Raw genomic sequence first — 18,049 nt, forward strand, 5'->3', positions numbered from 1 at the left:
ACGGGGCGGGGAAGGTCCGGCACCCATCCACGAGCCCCAGTTGGGAGCCCTGCCCTATCCAGATTGGAGCCCCGCCCCCGCCCTATCCGGGAAGAAGCCCGCCTCCATTCAGAACTCTCAGTTGGGGGCCCACCCCTATCCAGGCAGGAGTCCTCCCGATTCAGGAGCCCAATCCCCACCCGCAACACCCTATCCAGGGAGGAGACCGCCCCCAGAGAGGAGCCCGCCCCCGACCTATCCGGGGAGGAGTCCTCCCCCATCCGGGACTCCCAGATGGGAGCCCCGCCCCCAGACAGGAGCCCCGCCCTCGCCCTATCCAGGGAGCAGCCCGCCCCCTGCAGGAGCCGCACGCTGGGCGGGCGCGCTACTTGCAGGTGTGCACGTCGTAGACACGCGAGCACTCCTGGCAGCTCACATAGCAACACCAGTGGAAGACGCAGTGGCACTTCTCGCGGCGCCTCTCGGTGCGCGCGTTGTGGCCGCGGCCGCAGCACAGCAGGTCGCAGCCGTCGATGCCGTGCGAGCTCACGTTGCAGGTGCGGTCGCGGGTACCGAACGAGCCGGTCTCGGGGTTGGGCTCGCAGAAGTTGGGCGAGGCCTCGTAGTAGACTAGGTCGCGGTCCGTGGGCACCTTGAAGTAGGTGTAGCGCGGCCGCAGGGTCTCCACCCACCCGCGCGACTCGCGGTGCTTCTCCACCACCATCTCCGAGGCGCTGTCGTACTTGTCTTTGAGGAAGTCGCCAATGGCGCGGAAGTCGGGCTGCGACCACCAGCAGGTCTTCACCTCGCAGCTGCCCGACAGCCCGTGACACTTGCACTTGAGGTGCATGTGGCTGGCGATGGCCTGCAGGAGCGCGCCAATGAGGGGCATCAGGGCCCGCCCAGTGCAACTAGTATGTGCGGGGTGGGGGGGGGCTCTCCCCACCTTCCCCGGGGCTGTGCTCTTGGCCTGTGGTCCCCCCGCCCCATGTTCTCCTGGCAAACTCAATGCAACCTGTCTGTTCCATAAAGTCCCCTCTCCATGCGTCACCAGTGCCACCTCTTGAGCCAATGCCTCCCCTGGCCGACCCAAGATCACCGGAGGGCACCTCCGGTGCCTGACAGCTTCACCTCTCTCCTTGGCTGTGTCTTATGACTGGGGGAGGGAGGGAGGGAAGGGACGGACAGTAATGATCAGGTTCAGGCATACAGGAGGGAGGACATTAATTCTGACCTGGAGAACCCAAAACCGCAGCCCAGAGGACGTGTACAAGGCCTGGTGGCAAAGCTGGGGGCTGAACTGAGCACGGATAATGGGGGTGGCTTGAGCAGAGCCCCTTCAGGGCCCAGAAAACTGGATTTATGGGGCTGTAAGGGAATAGGAAGAGGAGGGAGGTAGTGCAGAGAGACAAGGCTGGGGGATCTTGGGGTCTTGAGGAATGTGTTTCTTTCCTTCTCTCTTTTTATTTTTATTAAAAAAATTTTAAGTGTATTTATTTATTTTGAGAGACAGAGAGAATGAACAGGGGAGGGGGCAGAGAGAGGGAGAGAGAGATCCCAAGCTGGCTCCACACTGTCAGTGTACAGCCCCATGTGGGGCTTGAACTCACCAACCATGAGATTATGACCTGAGACAAAACAAAGAGTGGCTTACTTAACCAACTGAGCCACCCAGGTGCCCCTCTTTCCTTCTCTCTTTGAGGGAAGGGATGGGATTGGGGGTGAAGGGGCCTGTGACTCAATCTGAACTAAGGTTGCACTGCCCACTGTGGTGGGCACCTGCCACCTGTGAGCCCTTGAGATGTGGCCAGTCCACAGTGTGGTGTGCTGTATGTACAAACCAGATGCTGGCTTGCACAGAGTCCCCAGGCTTCATGCAAGAAAAGTACGTAAGATATCCCCTTCACTATTTTAATATCGATTGTGACCATTATGGCACTGATAACACGTTGGTTGATATACTGGCCTTAATAAAATTTCATGGTAAAACTAATGCCACTTGTTTCCTCTTTAAATGTGGCTACTAGAAAATGCATAAGTATGTATGTGAGTCCCATCATACTCCTGTTGGACAGTGTAAGGTGGGCTCTGTGTCCATACGTGAGTCCTGTTATACTCCTGTTGGACAGTGTAGGGTGAGCTCTGTGTCTGTACATAAGTCCCGTTATATTCCTGTTGGGCAGTGTAAGGTGAGCTCTGTGTCCAGATGCTGCCTGCACCCTGTCCCCCTCACCTACACTTCCCTCTCATACTGGCCCTTTCCGGGGGTATCTGTAATGACTGCATCCCTCCCCTCAGTTAATTTTTGTTTCATCTCCATTTTCTTCTTTTCTCCAGAGACCTCTTCAGTCTCTTTAATTTTACTTTTGTCAAAGTTATACATGCATATACTTTAAAGAGACCAAGAGTTCCTGAGACTTGCTCCCACGACCATGCACACACAGCACCTGACTGACCGGCCAAGGCAACAACTTGTGCATCTTGCATCTCTAATAGAATGTTTGCTTGCTACTCCTTGAGTTTGGGGGGTTCGGCAATGTCTCCCCTCTCACCATGGAGGGTGGGAAGCCAGCTCTTTATCATCAACCCAAACGTGCCAATGCACATCTCCCCAGCCCTCTCCACCCCAAAAAACTAAAGCAGAATCCAGTTACATGGATATCGAGTGCTGATGCTATTGGAACTGTGTTCAATGTCATACTCAGCTGAGCCCTGTTGTAGGGCATGATTACTTTTTCTTTCCTACAAAACTTTCTTGTTGCTGTTTTTAATGTACTTATCACGGATTCAGACTCAGACTTTCCCCAAACTGTGTAAATATTCTCTTCAAGATGTTCAAACATATCATGTATTCTAAGATTTCACCTTCTCGGAGACATCTCTTTGAGAGACCTTCTGGTAAATTTTGTGAAATGTGCATGTCTGAAAACACAGTTTTTTCTACTTGAAAAGTTGACAGGATGGTTTAGCTGGGTATAAAATTCTTGGTTTACAATATTATTTCCCTTCCGAACTCTGAAAGCAGCACTCCATTTTTATTCCAGCTTTCATTGTTGTTCTTGGAAATTCCGATGCCATTTTGATTCCCAATCCTTTGCATGAAACCCAAGACTTGGAGGGCTTCTCTGTTATGGGCTGTGAACTTCATAATGCTAGGTCTTGGTATGGGTCTCCTCTTTCATATGCCAGTCACTTATTTGGGCTGTTTGGTCTGAAACTTGTGATCTTCAGTCCTGGGAACCTTCCTGCCTTCTTTGCTGATTTCTTCATGTTCACCATTGACTGTCTCTGACAGAACCTTCATATTCTCCATTCTTTCCTATTTTCCATCTCTTTGTTATTTTCCTCTACTTTATAGAAGAGTGTCTCAAGTATCTGCCAACCTTTATGCTGGGAGATTTGTTTCTGCTATCCTACTTTCAATTTCTAGTGGCATTTTTTCCTTCTCTGAATATTCTTTTAATTTAACATCCTGTTCCAATTTTATGGAACAGTATTTTATATCTCTGGGTATAGTGTTTTTTTTTTTTAACTCTTTTCTTTCTTTTTCAAAACAGTGTTTATTTTTTTATTAGGAGAAAGAGAGAGAGAGTGCAAGTGAGGGAGGGGCAGAGAGAGAGGGAGAGAGAGAATGCCAAGCAGGCTCCATGTTCAGTGTAGAGGCTGACTCAGGGCTCAATCCTACAACATGATCCTGAGATCATGACCTGAGCCAAAATCAAGAGTCAGACACTTAACCGACTGAGCCACCCAGGTGTCCCTAAAATTGTTTCAATTTTTTTTTTAATTTTTAAAATATAAAAACAGGGAGGGGGACAAAACATAAGAGACTCTTAAATATGGAGAATAAATAGAGGGTTACTTGAGGGGTTGTGGGGGGGATGGGCTAAACGGGTAAGGGGCATTAAGGAATCTACTCCTGAAATCACTGTTGCGCCATATGCTAACTAACTTGGATGTAAATTAAAAAAAATAAGTTAAATAGAAAATATATAATCTTCTCACCCAACATGGAGCTCGGACTCATGACCCTGAGATCAAGAGTTGCATGCTTTACCGACTGAGCCAGCCAGGTGCCTGAAATAGTGGTAGTTTTGAAGTTTTCATCTCTCTTTACAATGTCTCTTTCCCATAAGTTTTGTTTTTGTTTGTTTTGGTCTTTAACTTTGTGGTTGCAGGAGGCCTTCCTCAGATGTCCTGTGATCCTTGGATGTCTGCTCATATTTAAAAGCAGGATACCAGGGGCCCCTAGGTGGCTTAGTTGGTTAAGCACCTGATATGGCTTAAGTCATGATCACAGCTTGTGTGTTCAAGCCCCGTGTTGGGCTCTGTGCTGACAGCTCAGAGCCTGGAGCCTGCTTTGGATTTTTTGTCTCCCTCTTTCTCTGCCCTCCCCCACTCATGCTCTGTCTCTCTCTTTCTCAAAAATAAATAGACATTAAAAAATAAAATAAATAAAAGCAGGACACTAAACATCTTGTTGGAAGCTCATGTGCTTGGTGGAGACTTGTCAGGATGGGCCCTCACTACAGAGTGACCTGGCTGTGACCATGGGGGAGTCCCAGGTAGGTATCTTTAAGTCTCCTCTTGGGTTGGTCCAATTCCCAGGGGAGAATCTTCTACTCCTGTCTGGAGGGTCAAGCTTCACCGTGGCATATGGAGACTAGGAAGAGAAATGCATGTGTAGATGGGGACTACTTTCACTTGGGAAACCAGGCTGTGCTTGGTGTCCCTCAGTCCAGACACACTGTGCTTTGCCCTTTTCAGAGACTACATACCCAGACTTCTGCCATTGTAAAGGACGAGTGTTTCCTGGATGTAAGGAGATAGACAGAAAACCTGGTGGGTTCCGAATTGCTTTTAAAATAGATGATCAATCCATTTCCTGTTTTTAGACCCAGTATTTGTCTATACTTTTCAAGGCACCTGTTACTAGTAGTTCCTGGGTTGGCTGTCAGAGTTCTCCTCTACTAGTTTAAGATTCTGCTTTCTCCTAAGACCCAGTTATTCATGGATCTGCTTCTCAGTTTGCAAACTCTGGCTGCCATTGTTAGGTACTGCTTTCCACGTTTTCAGGAGTTATCATGAATTTATATGTTATGTCATTCATTTGTTATCATTTTAGTGGGGTTCTGGGAGGTTGCAGAGGGAAATGCTTATGTTCACTTTGTTGTCTTTCACTGGGATTTCTCATACATCTTTCAGTTCTACAATTGCGATGTAATTGTTTCCTAAATATATTCTACGCTTTTTATAGTTTCCAGTTCTCTGCTGAAACATTCAGACTCGCATTTTGGCTTTGTAAACCTAAATAAGCATGTATATTTTTTCACAATCTGTGTCTCGTAATTGTAGTATCTGGAGTCCCTGTGGACTCATTTCTGTGATTTTTGCTGATGATCACTCATTCTGTCACCAGCTTATGTGATAGGTTATCTTTGATTATGTGCTGGACACTGTGGTTGAAAAATTATTTGTAGTAACATTTTTTAAACATTGAATAAGGTTATCATCCTCCAAAGAGGATTTGTCTGCCTTTTTCCAGGTGCATGGGAAAACCAGCAATTTGGAATCACCATAATTTGTTCTCAGATCTTGGGATTTTTCTAGCCTGCACATGTGTACAAGGGCTGGGCTACTTCTGGTTTGCCTTTAGTCCTCAGGATCCCAGGCTAAACTGAGGAGTGATGTCCTAGAGATAGCACCCTTGATGAGCCCCTTTGGGGCTCAGTCGATTAAGTGTCTGAGTCTTGATCTTGGGTCAGGTCATGATCTCATGGTTTCTGGGATTGAGCCCCATGTTGGGCTCTGCGCTGACAGCATGGAGCCTGCTTGAGATTCTATCTCTCCCTCTCCTTCTGCCCCTCCCCCACACACTCTCTGTCTCTTTCTCTCAAAGAAAATAAACTTAAAAAAAAAAGAAAGAAAAAAGAAATCTTTGCCTACTCCAAGGTCACAGAGATGTTCTTTCATGTTTTCTTCCTAACATTTTTGTTTCATTTTGTTTTACCTTTTGCATTTGGGTTTGTAATTGGCTTTCTATATGGTGCGAAGTAGGAGTCAGGTTAATTTTTTCCACCATATCGTTATTCAATTCACTGAGCACCATTTATTGAAAAGAGACTATTTTTTGCCTGCACTGGACTCATTGTCCTTGGGATAAGTCAGGGGACTGTATACTAGTGGGCTTCCTATGCTTTTAACAGGGCACTTTCACATCTGACGGGGTGCTTTGTGCCCAACACGAAGATGAGTCACTCATCTTGTTTTCTGTTGCTGGCAGGTGAAGCCGCTGGTTCCAAGGCCAGCACCATCTTTGTGCTGCTCAATCTGCTGGAGCCCTCCAGGTCCCCACATGGATCCCCTCGCATAGGCAGTCAGTCCTTCGGGCCCAGTTCTTTTGAACAGGGCTCACAGAGCCCTTCACGGCTTGGTCCCTGTTTCTCTGTCCCTCCTCTGCTTTCCGTGTTCTGTTCTTCCAGACAACCTTACTTGCAGTCCTGTCCTATACTGTGGGCTGCCTGAGGCTCTCCTGGCCTTCCCCCAACCTAGATAACTGCTGGTTACTTTGCACATCTCCTCTCAGTGCTACTGCCAGCAGGAGGCTTTTTCTGAGATGCCAGCCTGGAGTGTGGCTCTCCTGGCCTTCCCCCAACCTAGATAACTGCTGGTTACTTTGCACATCTCCTCTCAGTGCTACTGCCAGCAGGAGGCTTTTTCTGAGATGCCAGCCTGGAGTGTGGCCCCTCTGCAGTGCCTGAGTCACCTTGAGAATGTGCATTTCCTTATCACAGAACTTCCCTACGCTGTGCTGTAGTGGCCTCACTGTCTTCCTCCCTGGACTTGTGGGCACTCCTGCAGGGCAGACCCTTATCCCTCCTGCCTTCCAGTGGCCTTAACTGCACCGGGCTGTTTCAGATGGCCTTGCCACCCCAGTCAGCCCTCCCACAATACTCCCACCAAACCACACCCTGCAGGGAACCAGGTCATACATCCTGCCCAGAAAGCTTCTATTTCTCTGGGGCCTCAGGAATGTGGCCAGAGGGGTTTCCCAGTGCATCCCCCAGACCCCACAGGCCCATGGTAGGATGCCTCCCCACTGTACCCCCAGGATGCACTGGGCCTGGATGGATGACCCCCTGTGCACCCCAGAGTGTGCAGGGTCATGGTCACAGCCACTGCCCCATGCTCCCCCAGGACGAGCCAAGAGCTGTCAACATACCTGGCGTCCAGCCTCATTGTTGTGGCGGTTCATTGCAGAGCGGGCATCTGGCCGGTTCTCCCGCGCGTCTGCAAACTCCCGAGACACCATGCCACCGAACTCGATGTCCTCACTGCAGCCGCCCCACTTCCAGCCCTCACCCGGGGAGCCCTGGTGGCGGCTGCTGCAGCCACAGATGGTGGCGGAGCCCTCAGCACAGGAGCGCGTCACGGCAAAGGCCACGCCGGCAGAGGCAATGGCATGCACAAAGGCGGACTCCCGGGTGGCTGTGGAGAGAGGCAACAGGGTGGGCAGGACCTGGCAGGGCTGGGGTGGTGAAGCCGAGCCCTGGGCATCGCCGCCCCTTTCAGGGCAGGGCTCTGGGCACCTGGGGTGGACATGGGTGCTGGAGGCCAGGCAGGGCTGCAGGGGAGAGGGGTGCCCTGTGCCCAAGGAGGAGGGTGGGTATTGGGAAAAAGTACTTGGAGGGCCCACGGGCCCCAGGAGAGATGCTGGACATCATTCCCCGCGAAGAGCCACAGGGACCCCTGTAATATGAAGGTCAGATCAGAGCCAGTGCTGGAGAGGATGTGCAGAATCTGAGCCCTGTGCACTGCTGGGGAACTTGGTGCTGCATCTAGGAAAGCAGTTTGATGGCTTCTTGCAACCCTATGCGTACCAGGTGACCAGGCCACTCAGCTGGGTATTCACCCCTTGAGGAAATGAGGTGGTCACAGAGACCAGGGAGCAAATATCATGGCTACTTTATTTGTAATAGCCTCAGCCTGGAAGCTTCCAAATGTCCATCAACAGGTGAATGGACAGAAAACTGTGGCACCAAATCAGTAAGTCCGGGGACATGATGCACCACACGGTGACTTGTCAGCAATACCGTGTTGTGTGCTTGAAACTTGCTAAGAGGTCTTACATGTTCCAGTCAAAAGAGAAACAACTGTAACCGTGTGGTGTGCGTGATGCGTAGTCACCAGACAATCATTTTGGTGATCGTTTTGCAGTATATACACATGCATGTGGGGATGGGCCCGACCTGGCCTTCCATGCCGGGCGTGGGGCGTGTGCCCTGCTGTGTCCCCGCATCCATCCTGGGCAGCAGGCCTGGACGGTGCTGGGGCTCCCAATGGCTCCTGTCACTGTCACAGGGATGCTGCTGCCTCCTGACCCACATCAGTGCCCAGGGGACTTTGGTCCTGGGAGGGGGATGGGCAGGGAGGCTTCACCTTGGGAGGGGGATAGGCAGATGGGGGGGGCATTGTCCTGGGAGGGGGATGGGCAGGGGGGCTTTCGTCCCAGGAGGGGGATGGATGGGGGGACTTTACCCTGGGAGGGGGATGGGCGGGGGGGACTTTGGTCCTGGGAGGGGGATGGTGGGGGCTTCACCCTGGGGAATCAGCAGAGGCTGTAGCCTACCCCTCACTCTTCCTCAGGCTTGCCTGCCCCAAAGCCCAGGCAGGTGGAGGCAGGGGAGCAGTGAGGGTTCCAGCCAGGAGCATGCACACACTGAGACTCACTCAGCACCCAGCACACCTGTCACTGAAAATCCCACATTTATTCATCTGGCACTGCCCCCCCTTCCCTGTGAGTCCAGCCTTCAGCATCAGCCAGCTGCACCATCAGAGGCTCCTGGTTGGAACCTGCACTCCCAGCCTGCAGCTTCCCCCATCCACATGCATGTGACACATGTGTTGCACACACACACACACACACACACACACACACACACACGCACGCACATGCACATGCATATGCATGCACAGCCATGCAGGCAAACACACATGCACATACGTATGCACACACGGGCTGTGCCTGGTTCCTTTGGAGTTCCTGGCCTTATGTCCTTGCTTCACCTGCACACGGGCCTCCCCCACACTCAGCCCTCATCCTTCCCTCAGGCTATTTCCACTGCTCCTCTGGTCACGTGCACCTGCCCTGTCCCTTGTCTGCTCTTCAGGGTATGGGCCTTGCAATCCCGGTCCAGTCGGTGCCTGGCCCAGGTAGCTGTCTCCTCAGTCCTCTCCCCGGCATGCAAGCTCCCTGAGGTGGGGGGCTGTGTTTCGTTCATTTTTGGTTTCCAATTCCTGTAGATGGTGGGTGGGGAGTGAGGGCCCGGTCTAAGCAGAGGGCCGGGCCCTGGGCTGGACCGGGAGGCCCAGCAGGGCCAGAGCCTACCCTGGACAGGCCTGTGCCGTGAGACTGGATCTCCACCCCTGCCCACTCAGCATCCTTCCCTGCCCCTTTTCCCGACGGCCAGCCAGCGGCCACCTCCCCCAGATGCTTGATGCCTTGGCCTCACTTTGCTTCCATAATACGGCCAGCAGTTCTCAGGCAGGCATGGAGTGGCCTTCTGTGGGCCAAAGGCACGGTGAATAAAGGCCAGTGTGCCCTGGTTGTAGACCCCCTGCCCTTCTGCCCCTGCACTCCAGCAGAGCCACGCCTTTGTTTTGCCTTCCCTGAGGGTGGGCTTGGCTCCTTGGGTCCTCACCCCTCCAGAGCCCAGGCCTGGGGCTGCTCCTGCCCTCCAGGCAGGGCCATGTGGGCTGCTGGGCCAGGCAGGTGTTTCCTAGGTATTCCTGGATCTCAGTGCACACAGCCGGGTGCCTTCCGCCCTCTTGCTGCTTCCAGCTGGCTGAGGGCCCCCTGGTGGCCCTTCTCCAGGCCCTGGGTACCAACTCCTGCCCAGGGGGCCAGAACCGCTCCTCCTGGAGAACATGCCTCCCCTCCTCTGAGATAAGCAGAGAGCCAGCGAGCCTGGGGCCTTGCACCTTCCTTGAACAAGGGTGTGGCTGCTTAACAGGCTCAGGCAGAGGGGCCAGGAGGGGCCAGGTCACCAGACACACTTGAGGGGAAGGGCGTGCTCAGGGCAGGGGGAGGGGTCTCCCTTGAACTTGGAGGAAGAATTCAGTCCTGCCCTGCTCTCTCACCAGCCGGCTGTGTGACCCAGCCCTGGCCTCCCTCCCCTGTGGGCCTCAATCTCCCCTACCCAGTAAGGAAGGGGCTCGTCACACATGAGGTCCTGAAGGCTGACAGTACCTTGTAGCCTGCCTCCAACTTGTTCATGAGGAAAGGAAGCCTCTAAGGAGAGGCCACAAGACCCATGGCCAGAAAACCATGAGAGCTTGTTCTGGCAAAGAGAGTCTGCTTGGAAATGGAAGTCACAGCGTCCAAGCACTTTGGGACGGCCGTGCCCTGACTTTGCAGACGCCTGGCCCACCCCACCTTACCTGAGGGGTTGGGGCTGCGGGGACCACAGCAGCAGACAGGTGGCTGACGCAATGTGCCTCCTGAGAAGATGCTCCAGGGACACCATGGAGGCCTTCTCAGCAAAGAATCAGGAAATGTCAGATAGACCCAAGAGGCCTGACCTGGTTCCTCCTAGTCTTGTGGGCATGAAGGGCCAGGGCCAGGCATACCCAGGATGGGATCCCAGATGGGTGGGAGAATGGGAGAAACCTGGGAGTGTAGTTATCATGGACGGATCTTTGTGCTGATGGATGCAGCTGGCTTTGCTAGCACTGGGGATGTCTGAGAGCGGACATGGACCCTGAACATTGCTCCTGCCACATTTCTGTATGTCTACAATTCTTTCTAAAGAAAAAGTTAAAAGGCATGCTGAGGTCATGGAGAAGGAAGACCGCCAGCATGTCCAGGTGACACCTCACAGTGGCAGGGACATCTGACCCAGGGGTGTGGGATTAGGCTTCACTGGGGCAGGAATCACAGGGCATGCCGGAAAGTGTGTGTGTGTGTGTGTGTGTGTGTGTGTGTGTGTGTGTGTGTGTGTTGGATAGAGAGCCCATTGCTTTTATCAGATTTCCACAGGTCATGAGCCTAGTGGCTGGAGTAGGAGGAGGCAGGACAGGGCTCCCCTGAGGCTGTGCGTGGGGAGGACACAGCGAGGACTCCAACCAGGGTCTGGAGCCCTGGCAGCCGCCCCAGTCACAGGAAAGTTCTTAGCCACCGACAGCTGCTTTGTCAGACGTTTCTGCTTCTGTTTACACAACAGAGGCAGCTAGGGAGTGGGAGGGGAGCCATCACACCGTGGGAAGGGAATCACATCTTTGGAATGAGATTGGAGACACCTCCATCATGTCACTGTCACTGGCAATGGGCTGTGGCAGGTCAAGAGAAGAAGAGGGGGCGTAGGCCCCTGGGAGGGAAGCCAAAGGGCCAATGCTGCCAGTTTGCCAAGTCCCTGGGACAGAGCCTGCATGAGCCTTTGGAGCTGCTCAGGACTGCCCTGCTGGCCCCAGGATTCTTCTTCACACCCGTGAGATGGGCTCTGCCTCCCTGGGTCTCAGAACTTCAGGACTAGACCCATCTTGCTTCCAGACTCGGATTTCACAGGCTTGTCAAACACCAGAGATCATTTGAGGACTGAATTAGGACTGCCAAGGCTTGTTGCTTTTCCATGAGAGTATAAGATATGTGAAAAATGACTATCATAATTTTGGAGGTGAGGTCAGGGTTGGAAAAAGGAAGAAGAAAGGGAATTTAGTGGCAAAGTCATTCTGTGAGTTAAGCATCCTCCATGCGGAAAACCATCTTTGCCAGAAATTTGCCATTGTTTCATTACTAATTAGTTACGGAGTTCATGCAAAGTATCAGTGATCTATTCTTCCTTCCATTCATCTACCATCTATCCATTTATCCATCCATCCATCCATCCATCCACTATCCATGTATCCATCCACCATCCATTTATCCATCCATCCACCCATCCACCATCAACTTATCCATCAAACCATCCATCCATCAATCCATCCATCCATCCATCCATCCATCCATTTATCCATTCTTCCACCCATCCACTATCCATGTATCCATCCACCATCCATTTATCTATCCATGTACCCATCCACCATCCATTTATCCATCCATCCCTCTATCCATCCACCATCAATTTATCCATCAAACCATCCATCCATCCATCCATCTGACATCCATCCATCCATCCAACCATCTATTCACCCATCCAGCATCCATGTATACATACATCAAAACATCCATCCATCCATCACCATCCATTTATTCATCCATCCACCATCAATTTATTCATCAAATCATCCATCCATCCATCCATCTATCCACCATCCTTCCATCCATCCATCCATCCATCCGTCCATCCATCCACCATCCTTCCATCCATCCATCCATCCAGCCAGCCAGCCATTTACCCCTCCAGGATCTGAGAGTCTATAAGAAGCTATACACTAGGCTCAGAACTAGGAATATGAGGTGAGTAAGATGTAAGGTGCCCATTCTCAAGAACCATGGTAAGAAATCTGCAAGATAGTGATTGCTGCTCTCTCTGATGAGATTTCTAACAGCCCAGGCTTTTGAAAGTTCAAGGAATTACCCATCTAATCGTTAATTAAGTAGAAGCTGGATGACCCACTATCAAGTGGAAGGAATCTCTGCATTGGCAAGGCGGAGGGTGAACCAGGGGAATCCTGCCTTTAGTGAGAGACTCTACTGTTGTGGATCAGGTTCTTTGCTTTGGGCTGTGCTAAGTCACCTGCCTTTGGGATCTTACAGTTTATGAGGAATAGAATAGAAGAAACAATGACACACAGTGGCAGTGTGAACTCTGGGGCAGGCTTGGGATGGATGGATGGGTAGATTAACTGGTGAGTGAGTGGCTGGCTGCCTGGCTGGATGAATGGGTGGGTGGGTAGATGGGTGGTAGAAGGATGGATGGATGGATGGATGGGTAGATGAGTGGATGGATGGATGGATGGATGGATGATGGATGGTGGACAGATGAATATTAGATGAATGGATGGGTGAGTAGGTGGGTGGGTGGATGGGTGGATGGATGGATGGAGGGTGGTGGGTAATGAGTGTGTAGATGGTTGGATGGATGGGTGGATGGATGGATGGATGGGTATGTGGATGGATGAGTGGGTGGGGATATATATTGGATGGATGATGTATGGGTGGATGGATGGATGGATGGATGGGTGGATGGAAGGATGGTGAATGAATGGATGGATGGTGGATGGATGGATGTATGGATGGATGGATTTATGGATGGGTGGATGGATATAGACAGATGGATGGTTAATGTCTGGGGCAGCTGAGGGAGTCCCATGTGATGAGAGGTGGGTGTCTAGCAGAGGGCAGGGAGAGATGTCCAACAGGCTCCATCACAGCTAGGTCAGTGGGGCACTAGGTGTCACCTGTGAGATCGGCTTCGGCAGTTACTTTGCTTCCCTGGGTTTCAGAACTTTAGAACTAGGCAACTTAACAAATTCTTGCTTCCAGATTTGGGTTCCATGGGCTTGTCAAGTATCAGAGATCATTTGAGGACTGAATCAGGATTGCCAAGTGTTGTTACTTTTACTATTTCATGAGAGGATAAGACAAGCTTAACTATCATAATTTCAGGAAAGAACATTTAACAGGAAAAAAGGGGTGTTTTTTCAGAGTACTTTATATTGAAAAAAGTTCATCTTGCACATTTCACCATGTAGCTAGCAGTTAGCAACTGTTAATTGAGCATTGACTATGTTTTAAGTGGACAAGAAGGCTGCAGCCTCTGTTCTGGAGCAGACCTTCCTGTGGGGAGGTCCCCTTGGGGGGCTCTTTCACCAGGGACCAACAGGCCACCCTACCTTTACTTTGGCAAATCCTTTTATTGGGGCTGAGAGAACCGGCTCAGGCAGGAGGAGGGGCACTCCTCTTTGCCCGCTGCTATCACAGGTTCTGCAGGCTCCTTCAGCCCAAGCATGCAGAGGCTCAGAGTGGGTCAGCCACAGGCCCTGGGCTGCACAGTAGTGAGTGCTGAGCCCAGACAGGGTGGAGGGAGAGGCTCCTGCACCCCCAGTAAGGCTCCTGCACCAGGCCGTTTCTGTGGCTGCAGCCTCGAGGTGGCTGGGCCCACCTGTCCTCTCCTGGGGGAAGGCTGTGGGAGCTTACACTGGATGAGAGGATATGGACACTCATATATGCTCTTGTGATGAGACTATTAGCCGGAGGGGGCACTGGGAGGGCTTTTCTAAGAAACAAATGTGACCTCTGGCAGCAGAAGGTCCCAGAAGGGGGCTGTGGCTCAGATGTGACCACTGATGGATGAGGTGAAGCTTCTGGAACATTCTGTGTCTGCCTGGGTGGACCCCTCAGGAAGCACTGCAGAGAGGACGGCCTGGGGGCTGCCCCAGCACCAGTCACTCCAGTCAGTGTATCAGCGCAGACACCTGTGGGCCCGGGGCCATAGTTCTTGGAAGGACACCTATTTCTCTAAAGGGTCCCCAGGTGATTCTGATGAAACCCTGGGTTGAGCCCACAGGCTCTATTATACCCTAGGGCTCCATGACTCGCAAATTCACCCCCTCCTCAAGATGGTGGCCAGACCCAGCATCTGTCCCTGTGGAGGGAGGCCCCCAAATGGCACCCAGCCAGGAGAAGGGAGGGAGCATGGGGAAGGGGGAGGGGATTTCTGATACCACCTCCTCAACAGGGATGTGCAGGGGCCTAGCATGGAGGGTTCTGATACTTGCCCATCAGAGGAACGTCAGTGGCGGGGGGTGGGGGGGGGGAGGGTGGTGGGCGCTAATAACAGGGGCTTTGATGCTTCCCCCCATCAGAAGGACATGGGGGGCTAAAAACAGGGGCTCTGACACCTCCATCAGAGGGACTTGGGGGCTGATATGCAGGGCTCTGACACCTCCCCCATCAGAAGCACATGAGAGGGCTGATATGGGGGATCTCTGACATCCCCCATCAGAGGGACTTGAGGGGGCCAAAATGGAGGTCTATGACACCTCCCCCATCAGAGGGGCTTGGGGGGCTGATATGGGGGGCTCTGACACCTCCCTCATCAGAAGCACATGAGGGGGCTGATATGGGGGATTTCTGACATCCCCCCTTCCTGCATGGGCGGCAGACATTCTGTCTGGCCCCCACATGAAGCCTGGCTCCTGATTACCAGCCTTTGGGACTTAGGGGTCTGTCTCCTGTCAGATGGCTGCAGGGAGGGACCTGGGCCCAGGGCAGGGTGGGTATGAGTGCCCCTGAGAGCTGCAGGGCCTATCAGAACTTTTCTTGGCTGACCAGAGGCAGAGGAAGGGCCCTCCCTCAGGTGAGCTCACTTCCCTAAGACCCTTTGGGACTCCGGGCTGTGTTTCTCCCCTGGGCAGGGCTGACCTTGAGGCAAGACCCCCAAAGCACCAAGGTTAGTGCTGCTCACATGTGTGCAGAGGAGTGCAGCGGGGGTGGGGGGAGGGCTCTCCTGTCTCTATGGAGCCCCCCAGGACACTGCCTGCAACCACAGTGGCCCTGGCCAGGGCAGGGGTTCCCAGTCCTCAGCCCCAGCACTCGACCACCTTGCAAGGAGGCTCCCTGAGCACACCCCGCTGCGGCTTTCCTCCCACCAGGTGTGTGGGGTGAACCCCCATTCTACATACCAGCACTGCCCAGCCTCACCCACCATGAGTCCTCCCGGTGCTCTGGATAAGGAGAGCATATCCCTTGTGGTATCTATGGTGCCCACAGCTGATGGGCCTTCCCAGAGCCTAGGATGGGGGTACCCAGCCTCGGTGAGGGCCTGGAGCATCTGGGAGAACATGGGGTGCATGTGGCACCCCCAGCATAAACAAGGCGCAGGCCTTACTGAGCTCTCTCCCTCTCTGGGGCCTCCCAGGGCCCTGCCCACCTGGCAGGTGAGGCCCGGGGGAGGGGAGGACACAGAAGGGCAGGTCAGGGTACCCTGCCCTTCTCCTGCTACGCCTGAGCGGGGGCACAGGCCAGCAGACGCTCCCGTCTCCCTCCCTCTGGCCAGCGCGGGCCCCCAAGACTCCCCCAGAGCACTGAGTGCGCTGGCGCCTCCTCCGCCCACCGACGCCCCAGCACCAGGAGGGGACTGCGGCTCCGCGGGGCCGCCAGACGGTCGGGAGGCCTGCCAGAGCCCCGGGCCAGCAGGTGCGCCCCTCCGACGACGCCCACCGGCCTTGGCCCGCGGGAGGGGGTGTCGCGAAGGCGGCCGCACAAAGGAGGGGGCACCTGAGAGCGGAATGTGCCCGCGCCCCGCCGCGGCCGCGGCCCCTGACACCGCCCGGCCGGCAGCGCGGCCGGCGTCCCGATTACCTGCTGGGGCTAATGAATCTGGCTTTGTGAGCCACTGTCACGCCGCGTTAGGCCCACAATGGCCCGCGATATTTTATATGAATTTCCCCCTCGTCGGCGATTAGGCCATAGCCAGCCAGTCATAGCAACCGGGAGGTATGCGCGGCCGAGGGGCCGGCGGCGCGAGGGGAGCGCGCTATTCACACGCTTTAACACAGCGCTCCGAGGGCGTGTGAATCGCCCGCAGCATTGCTCTCTGCCTTGTGCTTAATCTTGTCCTCGTCGTGGGGACATTGTGTTCCGAGCCGGGCGCGGCGGGGCGTCGCCGGGGTCTCTCCTGGACCCTCTACGCGCCCCCGCTGCGCAGAGTTAATGATATACAGGGGAGGCCGCGGAGACCGGCCGGCTCCCCCCCAGCCACCGCCAACCGAAACACTTTCCGATGCGGGTCAGGGGTCGCAACCTGGATTCGGGACGCGTCTCCCCACCCCCCCCCCCGCCCCCCAGGGGCCTCAGTCTCTTCCCCAGGCCCCTCCTGGGCCCTGCGGCTTGTGCCGGGCCCCGTGCCTGTGCGCTGGCCTGGACACACAGTGCGCGGATGGACCACCCGCTGGAGCCTGACGGGGGAGGGGGGGGGAGGAGCTGCTCCGGTTGGGGACGGGGCGGACACATCCCCAGACCCTCAAGGAGACAACAGGAAGGTGGGCATCAGCGGGGGAAGGGCACTGTCCTTGCAGAAAACGTGATGGACACCTGTGGACCCCGCCCAGAAGCTCCTAGAGAACTGACCACTCTATCCTGTCAGGGATCAGCCTAGGCGCCCCCAACTCAGCTGCCTAGTGGGTGAGGTCCAGCTGCAGACCCCACAGTAGGGTCAGCCCACCTCTGCATGGGCAGTGAAGTCCCCTCCCCATGTACTGCTGGGGACATCTGCTCCCTGATGAAGAGGACCAGGCCTAGCTCGCCTGTGGCCCTGACACCCCAGGGGAGCCGGGGAGTGCGGCCCCAGGGCACAGGGGCTCTGAGTGAATGGATGTGCAAGCTGGGGCTCGGGGTCCTGGCTGCACCATGCCTGTGCACTGCAGTGCTGGGGTGCTGATGGGACAGGCATCAAGGCCCCTGGGCCCCTTTCCCTGCAAAGTCACATGCTACCCGAAAGCCCACGGGCCTGGACCTGGGCCACTGTGGCCACCGAGATCCCCCAGGGGCCCGTCCTGGCTGGGCCTCCTTCAGGCTGGCAGCCAGCCTGTGTGCTGGGACACTGAGCCCTGGGATGGCCCCCTCACCTCCCTGGGGGTCAAGAGGAGGTGTTGGCCAGCTCTCTGAGGAGAGCTGGTCCTTCAGGTGCCTGGGGGCCTGCCTGGAGGCACAGATAGCTGCCATGCACTCGACATTCTTCACATGCTTTCTGCCCCAGGACATAAGTCCCTTCTGGGGTGAGCAGAGGGCGGTTCTGCTCAGCCTGGGCTCACTTCAAGTGCCCAAGCCCAGGTTCCGTGCAGGCAGCTTTTGGGGGCCCGGCCGGCCCACCTGGCCCCCAGCCCCGCATGCACACACGTGCTCACACACACATGCACATGCTCGCACACGTCCACACAGGGCCCGGCCCCTCTCCTCAGCTGGCTGGGCGGCGTTAAGCCCTGTTCAAGAGGCCGCCTCAGCAGGGGTGGCCAGGCGTCCCGTGGACCCTGCCACAAAGCCTGGGTGACCTCTGACACGATTAGGGTCGCCCTGACCCTAATCCAATCAGATTGATTACCGCAGGCGCGGTCAGGCAGGCAGGCTGGG

At 54.5% G+C, this 18,049-nt stretch overlaps 1 protein-coding gene across 1 annotated transcript in view; it reads right to left on the minus strand.

Moving 5' to 3' along the window:
• Positions 1–304: 304 nt before the first annotated feature.
• WNT3A (Wnt family member 3A) overlaps positions 305–18,049 on the minus strand; it is a 40,960-nt gene continuing 23,215 nt past the window's right edge. The window contains exons 3-4 of the mRNA XM_042958576.1: positions 7,202–7,467; positions 305–844 (exon numbers count right to left, since the gene is read on the minus strand). Coding sequence (XP_042814510.1) covers positions 365–844; positions 7,202–7,467 — 746 coding nt within the window. The 3' untranslated portion in view covers positions 305–364. The remainder of the gene's footprint in view (positions 845–7,201; positions 7,468–18,049) is intronic.

The sequence above is a fragment of the Panthera tigris genome, chromosome A1, assembly GCF_018350195.1.
Source record: "Panthera tigris isolate Pti1 chromosome A1, P.tigris_Pti1_mat1.1, whole genome shotgun sequence".
Taxonomy (NCBI): domain Eukaryota; kingdom Metazoa; phylum Chordata; class Mammalia; order Carnivora; family Felidae; genus Panthera; species Panthera tigris.